General features: G+C 44.5%; 1 protein-coding gene across 3 annotated transcripts in view; it reads right to left on the minus strand.

The window, feature by feature from the left end:
- The window catches only part of TBC1D15 (TBC1 domain family member 15), a 611,295-nt gene that overhangs the window by 385,509 nt on the left and 212,371 nt on the right, over window positions 1-13,415 (minus strand). For 2 of the 3 annotated variants that reach the window (XM_085653849.1, XM_085653850.1), the window contains exon 7: window positions 12,964-13,161. The exons of the other annotated variant lie outside the window; for it this stretch is intronic. In XM_085653849.1, coding sequence (XP_085509975.1) covers window positions 12,964-13,161 — 198 coding nt within the window. The remainder of the gene's footprint in view (window positions 1-12,963; window positions 13,162-13,415) is intronic. 3 annotated transcript variants of the gene reach the window in all.

A 13,415-nucleotide genomic window follows, 5' to 3' on the forward strand; every position in this document is an offset into this window, starting at 1 on the left:
ATTCTTCTAGTCAGCTGTGACTCGACATGAACAGATGTTAACCCTGATCAGGTAAGTGGTAACTGAATAAGGGAGAGAGGAGCCCCTCGAACCAGAGAACAAGTTGTGCTCAAACTGGCAGTTCTTGTGTGATCTGATAAATAGTTGTATGTTATGGTAATCATAGGATGAATTTGTGCTGAGGCTGCCGTCTGGGTAGGAAGTCCTGGGTCCGTCTGGGACCGCGAGGCTGAGGCTGCCGTCTGGGTAGGAAGTCCTGGGTCCGTCTGGGACCGCGAGGCTGAGGCTGCCGTCTGGGTAGGAAGTCCTGGGTCCGTCTGGGACCGCGAGGCTGAGGCTGCCGTCTGGGTAGGAAGTCCTGGGTCCGTCTGGGATCGCGAGGCTGAGGCTGCCGTCTGGGTAGGAAGTCCTGGGTCCGTCTGGGATCGCGAGGCTGAGGCTGCCGTCTGGGTAGGAAGTCCTGGGTCCGTCTGGGATCGCGAGGCTGAGGCTGCCGTCTGGGTAGGAAGTCCTGGGTCCGTCTGGGATCGCGAGGCTGAGGCTGCCGTCTGGGTAGGAAGTCCTGGGTCCGTCTGGGATCGCGAGGCCGCCACTTGTATTATAAGAGGTCTAGATATATATATATATATATATATATATATATAGTAGGAATTCCCTGTCCTTGGGTGGTATATATCTGTGGTTACTTGTTGTGAATAGGCCCTAGGGAGAGGGTAACGTTCTGGCTGGGTTAGAGAGGCTCTGATGAGCGGGTTCTATCTGATCCGAAAACCCAAGCAGAACAAGGGGTCAGCTTGTATCTGGGCAGGCCACTGAGTGTAGCCTTGTAATGACTAGGGCTTGTACCGCAGATTTAAGGTCGTCCTGGGGGAGGAAGGGTTTTAATTTCCTTAGGATACTCATAATAATAATATTAATAATAATAATCCACATTTTTAAAGCGCGAACAATCGCCCGTAAGGGTCTCTAGGCGCTGGGGGCCGTCGGGAAGATTAAGCAAGCTATTGCCCAGAGTCACATGGTGCTGGGCTAATCTGCTGCCAGCACCGGGGATCGAACCGTGATCCCCAGATTCCAGAGTCAGTCGCCCTGGCCGCGGCGCCACGCCTCATCTGATAGTTCGCTCCTTTGGTGGCGGTACTGATGTGATTCTGCATATGCAGGATCACATCAGTGACTGGTGTTGGTCAAGGAGTTGGTAATGTACTATGTGGTTGCAGAGTTGGATCTGGTCACATTTTTCAAGAAGCTTCGCCAGAGTGGGAATGTTCGAGATTGGGTGGAAACTGTTATGGTCTGAACAATATGCAGTTTTTTTAAGATGGGGATTACCTGCCCTACTTTTAGAAAATCAGGGATGGTGCCTTGGCGGAGTGAGGCATTTACGATCTTAGTTCATAAAGGGAGGATAGACTATGTGATCTCCTCTATTCGGAGACAAAGGGTCAATGAAGAGATTGGAAGGTTTAGACGCTGTAAACATGTTGTGTATGTCTTTTTTATTGAGGGGACTAAATTTGTGCCAGGAGGTATTTTTTTTGAGGAAATGCCCAGGCTGAACAACAGTCTGTGAGGGATGAGGAATGGTGAGTAAGATAGCACTATACTTCTATGCTGAGAAGGAGTTTGAATGGATTCAGTAAGACTACATGTTCTGCACATTACACAGAGCTGGATTGGGCATCGACTTCTAAACAACATTTGGCGGCTATATGATATCCATAGAGCAAGTAAGTTGTAGAGGTTTCTTCTAATACCCTTTCTGCATACAAAGCAGAAAACAGCAGGTTTGCCCATTTTTCTCTTCTCTGTTCTTGTTAGCACTAGAATCCATGACGGCAGCTGCACGTAAAATAGGGTTGATAGTAGGGAGATCAAGAAACCTCTGTGCTTCTTGAAACTGCTGGTATATGCAGATTATATTCTACTCGGTCTCACAGACCTAAAATCTTCTCTGCCAGCCGCATGAGAATTATCCCTGATTTCATGTATTTTGGGCTACAAATTGAATACAACACTGTCTCCATTGAGAGATACAACTTCCAAGGAAGACAAAATAAGCTTGAATACTCAGAGGTCTACATCAATAGGGCTTTAGAGCAGATCGTGAAGCATACTGTAAACCAACTCATTACCAAAACATCTGCACATCCCATTGTGAGGCAAAGGCTGGACAGTTAATGTGGGGGAAACCTACACTTTTCCTACGAACTGGGCATTTTACCGCCGATGGTACCACTCAAACTATTATGGCTCATTAGAGCATATTAGATCTTTATATAGGAAAACCAGATTGAAATTCTACAAGGTAATAGCTAAAACAAACTCCAGGGGACTAGGACAGCCATGCATTGAACACCATTGTGCAGCATTACTCCTTTCACAACTGGAGGACATGTTACCAAGTGACAAAGATGTATACTGTTTTGGGTGAAACTAGAAAGGAGCCTTGTGAATAAAGAGATGGGTTTGTACCACCCCTATTTTTTTTAAACTTATTTTTATTGGATTAAAGTAGAACACCACTTTCAGTTGTAGAATATACATTGATGCTCTCATGCGATGACAATTCGAACAAAGGGGGTTGTAAACGCAAAAGAAAGTAATGGGCAGCAATGGAAAATATATAGGACAGCATGACAGCAATCCAAGACATATATGCATTTAAGAAAATGGAGAAATTCCATTACGTATGGGTATGTCATGATAAATCAAAGCATATAAAGGTAAACAAATAAAAAGTGAACTATCAAAGGAGTAGATCTAACACCACCCACCCACGGTATATCCTACCTCCTCTTCCCCCCCTACAAGACACTTTAAGTTGGTAAGTAGCTGAGATAAAGCTAGGCACTTCTGGGATAGCATCCAGTGATAAAAGTTGGGTCCAATAGTGTGGTGTAACAATGATAGAGGGGCACTGTCAACAGCGACGGGGGTTCAGGCATCAGGACCGGGGGAGCCCAGAAGGAAGGATGTAGGCAGGGGAACATTCAGTCTGAGGATTCATCCATACTCTCAGTGTCCTACCCTTGAAAATTCGCGATAACTGTGTGTAATAAATGAGCCACTTTTGTGGTCTGGCACCCTATGATGACCTTCAACTGCCACCATTTTAACTGATTTTAGTGTGTTAGGTTACCCTAGCCTTAATGTAGGATGGCCCTACAAATGCCTGCTTCTCTTTTATTCTGTAATCTTGTTGTCTTTTAGTGGGAGCTGTTATGGAGTAGACTAGTCTTGCCAAGATTAGAAGGTGTGGGATGTGGAAGTGCAGTGTTGTGGGCGGTGGTGCACACATGTGCTCGGTGCTGTATACTGATGGATAAAGTCTATAGTGTTATTGGGTTATGTGAATTATGACTTTGAACTATTGCCTTTGACATGGTTTCATGTCATCCTTGCTTTCCAATTCCATCGTGCTTTAGGCCTTTCTGTGTGCGTGGCCTAACTAACTCCATTTTCATGACTGAAGCTATATTCTGTGCTTGCATGTAGTTGCAAAATGGGGAGGGCATGTTTCTCAGCTCCTCACTTATTTTTCACTCTTTTAAACTAGAGAGAACTGGATGTTATCTGAGAAATGTACTTGGTATGTCTCGGAGCCATAGCTTAAGCAAAGCACTTGCTGAGCTCGGTGGAAGTTCATGCCTTGGAGCAGACGTATTGTCACAGAAGAGTGGGGGCTGGTGTCACCTCTGAGCTTTCATCCGGTTCAAGCAATGGACTCCCCTTGAGCGAAGTGGGGTGAAATGATGAAGCAGTAGGTGAGGTGTCTCTGCTACTATCTCTTGATTCCTTACTGATTCTTTCCTTCTTATTTTCTGATTCTTATATATATATCTATATCTATATATATCTATATCTATATCTATATCTATATCTATATATTTCTACATATATATTTACTTTGATTGTGTATTTCAATCGGTTCATATGTGAGAGTCTGCTATGATCAATATATATTCGGCCTGCCCATGATTGAAGTATTGTGTTAATACATTTATATATTCCATAATTTTGAATTCGTCTTTTCCTTGTCGTAAGAGGTAAGGAGTGTGCCCTCCTGGCAAGTGATGTGCAAAGTATATCTCACTCTAGAGAAGTGTTGTGTGTGTTACCTTGGTCTAGAGGAGACTCATGTGAATTTGTTTTCTTGCCTTGCCTTTGGGGGGGGGAGTGTTAAAAGCTTGCCCACCTTAGGAAGTGCTGTGTATATGTTAAATTCCATAAGTTTGGAACTGATATTCTCGCACTGGGGAAGTGACAGTACATACCTTGGTCCAGGGGAGATCTGAGATACATTTAATTACACTGTCGCCAGGCCCTTGCGTGTTCCAAAGGGCGCCTACCCTGGTGCGCTTCACGGAGAAGAGAAATAATCTTCTTTGTTGCCCGTCATAGTATGTTAACCAACAAAATCTCCATCCGAGGACCCTCAGCATTCTTCCATACCATAGCGACACCAAAGCCAGGTCAATAAAGCGGCTAGTGACTTTGTATTTGGCAGGTGAGGGTAAATACCCAAGAGGCAAAATCGAGGGGGTTGGGGGGGGGGGGGGGGGTAGGTTCAGTGGCTTCAGCCAATAGGTGTACCACCTTGGACCAATAATGGAGAAGGTAGGGGCCCCCTCACAGCATACGTAGGAGGACTCCTGGGGTAACGCGGTGACACAGGCAGTCAGGTGAGGTTGGGGGGGAAGTGTACACTAAGTTTTGAGGGCGTGAGGTACACCTGGTGAGGGGTGTAATAATGGATTAATTTGAAACGAGCACTGCAGGAAATTATGGGCGCCATTTACCACATCCATGCCCAGTAACCATCTGAAACAGGTGTCCCTAGGTCCTCCTCCCAACTGCCCCGCAATACTGCAAGGGGTGAACAAGAATCGTCCCAGGGCCATATAAAACCCCAAGATCAGGCATCAAGTGTTGGAGGTGTCGCAGAGGAAGCAGAGGCTGGGAAGGGTCTTGGGCTCCATGCCGCATCATCCCCGAACCGCTGGTATGGCCACCTTAGAAAATAAGGTGGGGGAAACCCACCCCCCACCCCCAGACTCACTGCAGTTGTAAATATCATCCGTCTAAGCAAGTAAGGCAAGGAAATAAAGAATGTAGGAAGAAAATGTCAGGAGAAGAGACAAATCATGGAAATGTACAAAGAAGGAACTGGAGGAGGTCGAAGGTTCAATATATCAGTTGATAAGTCCTGCAGTTTGTGGTGTGACCAAAGGCAAGTCCCAGCTATGTTGAGAGTTCAATGTAGAATCAGACTCTGAGCCTGCATCGGGGCCACTAGATGTGTTCCACTCTTCAGGTGAAAGAAGATCAGTGCTAGAGATTGTGAGCTTAGCAGCTGTCTCCACAGCACTCTGACGGACTCTGCGGACTTGAATGTAGGAGGGAGGTTCTTCATTCCAGTCCCCCCTCCCCAACCCCCCCACTCGCCATTTTGGGGCCTGTTTCTAGATAATCAAGTCCGACCCCTCACCGTGAAGATCAAGCCAACTTCATATCTCCTCCAGCTCCAGGAAAAACACTGTGCACTGATCGGTAACGACGCGCAGCTTAGCAGGGTAGGGCATGCCGTACTGGATATTAAGGTCTTTAAGTTTGCGTTTAGCTTCCAGAAATGAGGGCTCTCCGCTTTTGAACAGCAGCAGTAAAATGAGGGAACAGAGGTGCTTGACTATTATTCATCATGAGTGCCCCAAGGTTCCTGGCACCATTAAGGATATGGTCCCTGTCCCTGAAAGGAGGAGACGTGCCACAATTGCCCACAGTGCTCTGCCAGAGGGCAGTGAGTGGTGCAGCACTCTGTGAGCTCTCTCGAGTGCAAAGAAAGGGGACAAGCCTTCCGGTGCCGCCTTCTCAACTAACCAGGTTTCCAGGAATGTTATCATGCCCTCACCTTCCGTTCTGTCGGGCATGCCCACCACCCGCATTGTTACTGCGGGCGTGACCTCCAGAGTCCTCAGCCTGGGCCTCAAGAACTCTAACTCGCCCTAACACGTCTTCCATATGTGTAGCTAGGTCGTAGGACCCAGGTCCTGCAAGGTGAGCTCGGTGGTGGTAATTTGTTCTCCCAGCTTGAGGTGAGTAGGTTGAAGTCGAACACCACTTTGTCGATTTAGGGTCAAGGGTATCTTTGAAGTCCTTGATGGCTAGGAGAATAGAATACAATTTATCAGTGCGACCAGCGTTGGGTCAGTGGACAAACGAGTGCCATCTGGGAAAGCAGAAGATTTTTCAGAGCTCTGACCCTGGGTCTCGTTCCCTCGGGTGAGCGCGGCATGATGGAAAGAAGAGGAAAAAGGAGGACTAAGAGAGAGAAGTAGGAGCAATCACCAGTTGTCAGACCCAGTTGGCGTATGTCTGCACATGTCCCGCGGGGGTGGGTGGGCAAAGGGAGAAAGGGGGGCACCTCCAAGTAGTGCTGGGCCACCATCAAGAAGTCTGTTACTTGCAAGGGGCCCACCCTGAACACAAAAAGTCCCAGATATGAGGTGAGTCAGCCTTGGGTAGTGGTCAAGAACAGCAGTTGGGGACCCCAAATGTCCAGAGTTCAGATGGCCTCGCAGTAGGTTTTGTAGCTGCCCCCCCCACCATAATATCTAGGCGAGGTTGTGTATAAATTGAGGATGTGTCTCAAACAGAGAACCAGCACCAGGTCCTATCAGTCTGGGTCTTTGTGCCCATATCCAGGCGCGGCATATGAGGGGGCCTATAGACGACATATTGTCACGGAGACCCCCATATGCTGGACACACCCCATGGCCCTAAAGGCGTTCCACAGTCCCAGTGGTGGTCATTATATAAATGGCCTGGGGGCTCATGCGTTAGGAGGGAAAGTGCAAGATAGGCCACTAGTGGCCAGCATTCATAGTAGGCCCTCCAGAAAGTTGCTAGGGCCGCTGCAAAATCTGGTGGGGCGGGGCTATTTATCCAGGGGTTCCACCCACCCAAAGTCAATAATGCCTGCTTATGAGATGGCAAGGCCCACGGAAAGTCAATGTGGGCTCAGTATGGGGCTTGTGGGACGCATACTGTGAGGGTCCCCAAGGTAGTAGAAGAGAAAAATTGCAGAGGTCGAGGGGCCGCAGCCAAGTAATGGCACCTCTCGCCAATGACTTCCGCACTGACCAGTGATCGAGTGTAGCAGTTAAAGTGGAGGCCATATGGTCCCTGTGCCAAAGCTCTGTGGTGAGAGGACCGCCACTGGGGTGTTCACGCCTGGTGAGTCTACATCAGCAGGGCGAGGATGGAGGTGGGCGGTGGTACTCAGTGACCTCAGTCTGCCTCAGTTGCCATGGCATGCACAAGGCTCCTCCACTGCCGCACGGAAACAAGCGGCCTCTCGCCGGCGTGCTTGGAGAATAGGCGATGGCAGGGCCAGGTGGTCAAATGCAGCCAGCAGTATCCGATGACTTTAATTCTGTCACCACCTCGGCTGTAGTGCTTCGAGGGTCCTGCGAGGCATTTGTGACATGCCTCAGGCCAGAGGAATATACTGGTTTCCAATTTTTAACAGATTTGGAATATTTTCTTTGGAGACAGCATGCTCGCAATTAACGTTGCCAAGAAGCTGTATGTTTTAGAATTTATTTTATCTAGCAGGTTTTTACTTGTATATTGATATATATGTATTTATATGATTGTATATCATGTAAGTTTTTATATGTTCCTGTAAGCCTCATTGTAGGATCATACCTTTTACAATCAAATCAAATTAAATCTAGTTGAGAACTCAGGGTGATGGAAATGCCGGCAGCCCAGATGCGACTTACTGCACATCCTGTGGTGCTGCCCAAATATAGCTAGATGTTGATCATCAGTCTGGAATACAGTGAACTAATTTTCAAATCACGCCATCATACAGCCTATTAAATTATCATTGCTGCATAACAAATTAGATCTACAGTTCATGTCCTTCCACTGGAGGTGGTGGCTCCTGACTGCATCAACCAAAGCTAAAATATGTATACTAAGGAACTGGCTTTCCCCTAACTCATCAATGTATGAAGAATGGCAAAATAAAATGTATACAATAGCCTCATATAACGAATGATATACAAGCTGAAAGACATGATGACTGTGTTCTTCGAAATACAGTCAACTTTCTTTCATACAGGGGGCGATGAACGAATGTACTTGGACACATTTACCTTACCTGTTGTGGGTACATACAACATCATACAGCAAGATAATAGGTACAGAACTGACGGATCCCATGTAAAGTTAAAATAGCAGGCTAGAGTCGAGATCCAAGGTTTTATAGTAAGAGTTGCGTCTACAATGGACATACACAAAGAAAATAGAGCTGCCACAAAGAAAATAGAGCTGCCATGTTCATGAATCAGATAGGGCTACCCTTCAATAGAATTTAAATAGAGAAAAGAATAACACATGGGTTTCAAACCGTTTGCTATTCTTTTGTTACTTAATTAAAATTCATTTGTTAATCACTTGAGCTCTGTTATGAGTTTAAAGTTCAGAAATATATTAGTTCAAGAAAGGAGCCGACAGGGACTGTATCACGATAAAAGGGAGTAAGAAACAAGTGCACTAATGCGGGGGTATTCGATAGTCTGTAATTAGTGGTTGTTTTTCCTAACTCCCACCCCAAACCCTTGCCAAATGTCACACATTTACTTCGATTTCTCTTCACTTTGTTTTATCTTACATGATCACATCTAATTATTTTTACCCTATTACTGAGACCATATGGAGTCAGCGCACTATCAGTACTATTGCAAACTGTGTTACTCGTTCTCTGTTATTTCAATTGTGATTTCATTGTCCTATGATGTTGCACTTTGCTTCAGATTTTTGGTTATGAGTTGAAACTTGTAAACCCTCAATAATGAAGTGCAAAAAAATAATCTTGGGGTCAATTTGAGGCCAAATGAGGAGCCTTGAACCGATAGTGTTTCCGGTCAAGAAAAACTCAAATATTGCTTGGGTTACGATGACTAGGGCTATTCTAGTGAGCACCCTGGAGGACTTGTAGCAGAGAGGATCTCCTGAAATGTGATTATCTTGAAGGTTTATGACCTCAGGAATTTATTTAACTCCCAAGGATTCAACATGACTCTGCAGAAACTTGTATTTCTGACATGAAAAACATGGCATAGAAGCCTTGATTGTGCTGATATTTGGGCACTTTCTTTCGTTTGGGGAGCAGCATGAAGATCTTTTACAACTGCTGTAAACCTTGATTGGCAGTCAACATGGTGGTTACTGCTGGAACGCTTGGAAGAATCCATATTCCAAGTAATCAGCGGTCTGAAATGATCTTCTCCTATTCCACAGCAAAATCTGGTATTTGCCCTCACATTGGATGGCCAGAAGGTGTACCCTAAGACCATTTATTGTGGTCAGGGACTCGAGACTGAGACGTTCCTTTTCTTTTTGTGACTGCTTGTAGTTTTGTCACGGAGTTCTGGAATACACAGGATTGACAGTATAGTATGATTGGTTCTGAAATCCATAATGTAGGCTCCTCCTCTGTAAGACTGTGATCTCCTGGAGACTCCAAATGTAAAGAGTTTGCAAAACTGTAGCATCCACAGGGAGCATGACCTGACAGTATCTGTTTTGATGCCCAGTAATGTCTAGTCTTTCAGATTGCCGGAGTCTCTCTGGCTATCAAAAGGCATATGCATGACTTTTCCCTGCACATCCACCTGAAATTCATCCTTACTTGCCGACAAAGAACATCTCCCTTAAAGGTAGAGGTCTACACTGGACAATTCCATGGCAGAGGTAACACATACCCTATTAATCATTTTTGTGTCTCCCACTTGTCTTCTGAGAGGACATCTAGGAGTGGGGAAATGGCACTCAATATCTGCCATTCGTAGAAGCCCAAGATGGTGAAAGAATAGGCTGCCCTGATAGCGTCTGCAGCCATTGAGCACTTTCGCCTACAGTGTCGAAACACCTGCCCACTCTATCTGGATGCATTGAGGTGGGTGTGATGTGGTTGGGATATTTTCAATGGGAAGCCAGCCATGGCAATAACAGAGTCCCGGCATTGATGGCCATGAGGTGGACTGGCAGGAGCCTAAGCATGATATTTCTTCTCCAAATGGGAACAACAGTTGGAATGGTAACTGGCTTCTTCATAAGCTTCATTCCTCTTGTCAAACAAAGTCAAGGCTAAAAATAGTCTTTAATGATTTTAGACTGTTTCCTAAAATAATGTAAGAATGTTCTGTTGATGTCATGGGAAAGTCAAACTTCTTCCCAACTATCTCCAGTAGCATGTGGAGCTTGGATACCTCATCTGGTAGGCAGACAGCTGGATCAAGTGTCCCCCGAGTGTTGCGTATTGTGAAAACCTCTTCAGTCTCTTCTGGGGTGTGACCTAGATCGACCTAATCAGTTTTCAATGTCAAATTATCATTTAACGGTCTATCCTTCAAATCATGAGCCAGAGGATTTTTGTACTGGCCAATAAAACAGTGCGAGAGGGGGCATAGGTGGCCACTGGGGTGGAGCTGAATTCACCAACATTACACCCAAAGTTTCAATTTTCTGCTGGAAAGACTTAAAGAAATTTACTGAGACATTTGCAATCTGTGGTTCTCTGGAGTAGTATCTGCCCCCAGAATGGTACGGTTCATAAGATGATTCAAGGTCTTCATAACTCTCTGAGTCATAATGAACCCAATCTTCCTAGAGATCCTCATCCCGGGGTGGTTCGGATGTACTGAACCATCAACTGTCATGGGATTTAAGCAGTTGGGGACTAGTCCTTTACTGAAACAATGTCTTCTAAGTATTCTTTATCCTTTTTATACAAAATATAATTAGAAATATACTCAAAATGTCGTTGGAGCATGCTGTGATGCTATGAAACCTTAATAGGAAAAGGAAGCTCTGTGAAGCTCAGGGGCACCACGCTGTCATTGCGAAACTGCTACACTGCCAAAATGCAAGCTTTCTTGCATAAACAGCAACAAAGACAACTAAGGTACAAATGACAAAGAAGCAACCTTTGACAATGAGGTGATCTTTGACGAAGTGACATTTGACGAAATGGGGACCATTGACGATGAGATGCCTGCTGAAGACAAAGTACTCACCAACGCCAAGGTATCCCTTCGAAGTCAAGGGTGAATCAATGACAAAGAGGTTTCCTGTGATGATGACTTCCAATGACAAGATGCTCGACAGCGATATGCCGGTCAACTTAGAGGCGCACACTGATGGAGGTTTCACAGAAGACAGGGGTTTGTTCCTATATAAAAGTCTAGATAGGGAAAGCACCAGAACATCCTCTACAATGGCTTTTCATTACACTTTTGAGGGCTAAGTATCGGCATACTGTGTGTGGTTGCCTCAAGAGAGGTGCACTGCTTTTTTGGAGCAAATGCTCATTTTATAGGTGCTTACTTAGTGAAAACTACAACCATCTTCAAGTGTTACTTGTTTTGCTTTTCTTTGCTCGAGGGGCACACCTCGCAAAATCACCCCCTAGGAGAGGGAATCCTCAATATAATGCTAACCTTCCTTTTGATGGGGTGCCTGACTGTGTCATGGATAGCTTTTTAAGAAAAAGTCCTACAGTTGTCACATTACGATGCCTTAGGTTTTAGATAAAGGCAGTAAATGCATTTAAGAGGCAGGTCATCCTCTAATAATGGGCCTATTTTAGATCTTGGCGGACAGGCTACTCAGTCACAATGGGGACGGTTCTCCCATCCTCTAAACTATAAATCCCATTATATCCTATGGGATTTATATTTCGGCGGACAGGATATCCGTCACAGTTGTGACGGAGTAACCCATCAGCCGACATCTAAATCAGCCAAATGTCTTCAATAAACAAGCCGAAAGAGAGATGTTTGTATGCTTTTGATATTTGTATAGTGCGAACCCAGCCAAAAAGCAGCAGAGTGCTGTATAGGGTCGAAGGCAAACGTACAGTCAACGAGCAATAGGAGAGGTAGCTGGTTTAAGGACTGTCAATGCATTGTGATGTAGATGAGAGATTTCTGATTCCTCTGAGGAGAACTTGGTGTGGTCACTGAAGCCTGAAATAAAATATACACAAAACGCACTTGCTTCGAATTAGGTGAAACTAAACCTGCAAAGTCATCTAGGAGAGGTGAAAAGGTAGAATCCTGATTTTAATTAGGTATATGCAGCAAATAAAGCATAGATCTCTCTGGGGACTCCCTAACACTCTACATACAGTAGAAAACATTAGCTACGGTGGCACATGTGGGGATGAGAGAGATCAGTGCATCCACCTCTTTGGCGAAAGACGTGGGGCTTAAAATAGGGTGAATCCAAAATTAAATAAACACTATTCTTACTGACTAACGACATTTTGGCAATGTCCAACCTGCTTTAAACTACTGGGGATTCCCAGCCTGATGATGGGAATAATTTAAGCATGAAAATCTATAAAAGAGTTAATGCTGGGAAGGTAAAACACATTTGCTTATACTGAAAACACCAAAAGCTACATATGTTAAACCTCCAAACAAGTAATGCCTTGTTTAGCCTCTAGAGAACTGAATGTCACCCAAGAAAAAAAATGTGATTTTTCACCTGACAGGTCCTGAAAGGAAACTTGTTTAGGCAGCACCATTCAGTGGAATTCTACTGGTGGTCCAGATCTTGGTACCCAACTTCATTTTCACATCTTTTAGTCGCCTTCTATTTCGCCCACAGACAGTTTACCTCTTTATTATACTAGTTTATGTAGCCTGTTTTTTAATTAACATTTGGTATATGTACAGTGCTCCCAAAATTCACAGTAAATTATGCTCTATAGATACCAAAATAAAATAAAATGTTATTGAGGTAATTCAAATTAGATCAAGAAAATAAAACCAAATTAGCCCTGGTTCAATAAATGTTTTGCTATCACCTGCATTAAACATCTATTAGAACTGAATTTAATTCACAGATTGTGCCTTGGAAAGTATCACTCAGATGACTACTTACTTGTGTGATAACTTCAAATCCAGGCTCTTCCTGCTGGTTCAATTTTAATCGTGGAATAGTATCACTAAGAAAATCGGCCATTTCTTCAGGTGGTCGCTGTTGAATAGCAGGATCTCCGCCCCGAAACGTATCAAAGAGGTAGTTTGTAACTTTGGAGAACCCAACCATGGTAATTGTGTATGGGTCCTTCTTCATTTTCTGTGACAACATAAGAATATATTCCAGCTATAACGTTCTACCCTCACAGTTGTCACAAATCAACAATATCAAAAACAAGAACAGATAAAAAAATATATAACCGAATTAAATTTGGTGTTTAGTGGACCTATGTTCAGTATACTAGAACTGGGATCAAAAGAAACAAACCATTCCAGCATTCATAATGTCAAAAAGATATGGCTAAGGGAACTAGGAATATTTTGTAAACTGATAAACAAAAACTGATTTGTGAC

This window comes from Triturus cristatus, chromosome 4_1 (genome assembly GCF_964204655.1).
Source record: "Triturus cristatus chromosome 4_1, aTriCri1.1, whole genome shotgun sequence".
Lineage (NCBI taxonomy): Eukaryota > Metazoa > Chordata > Amphibia > Caudata > Salamandridae > Triturus > Triturus cristatus.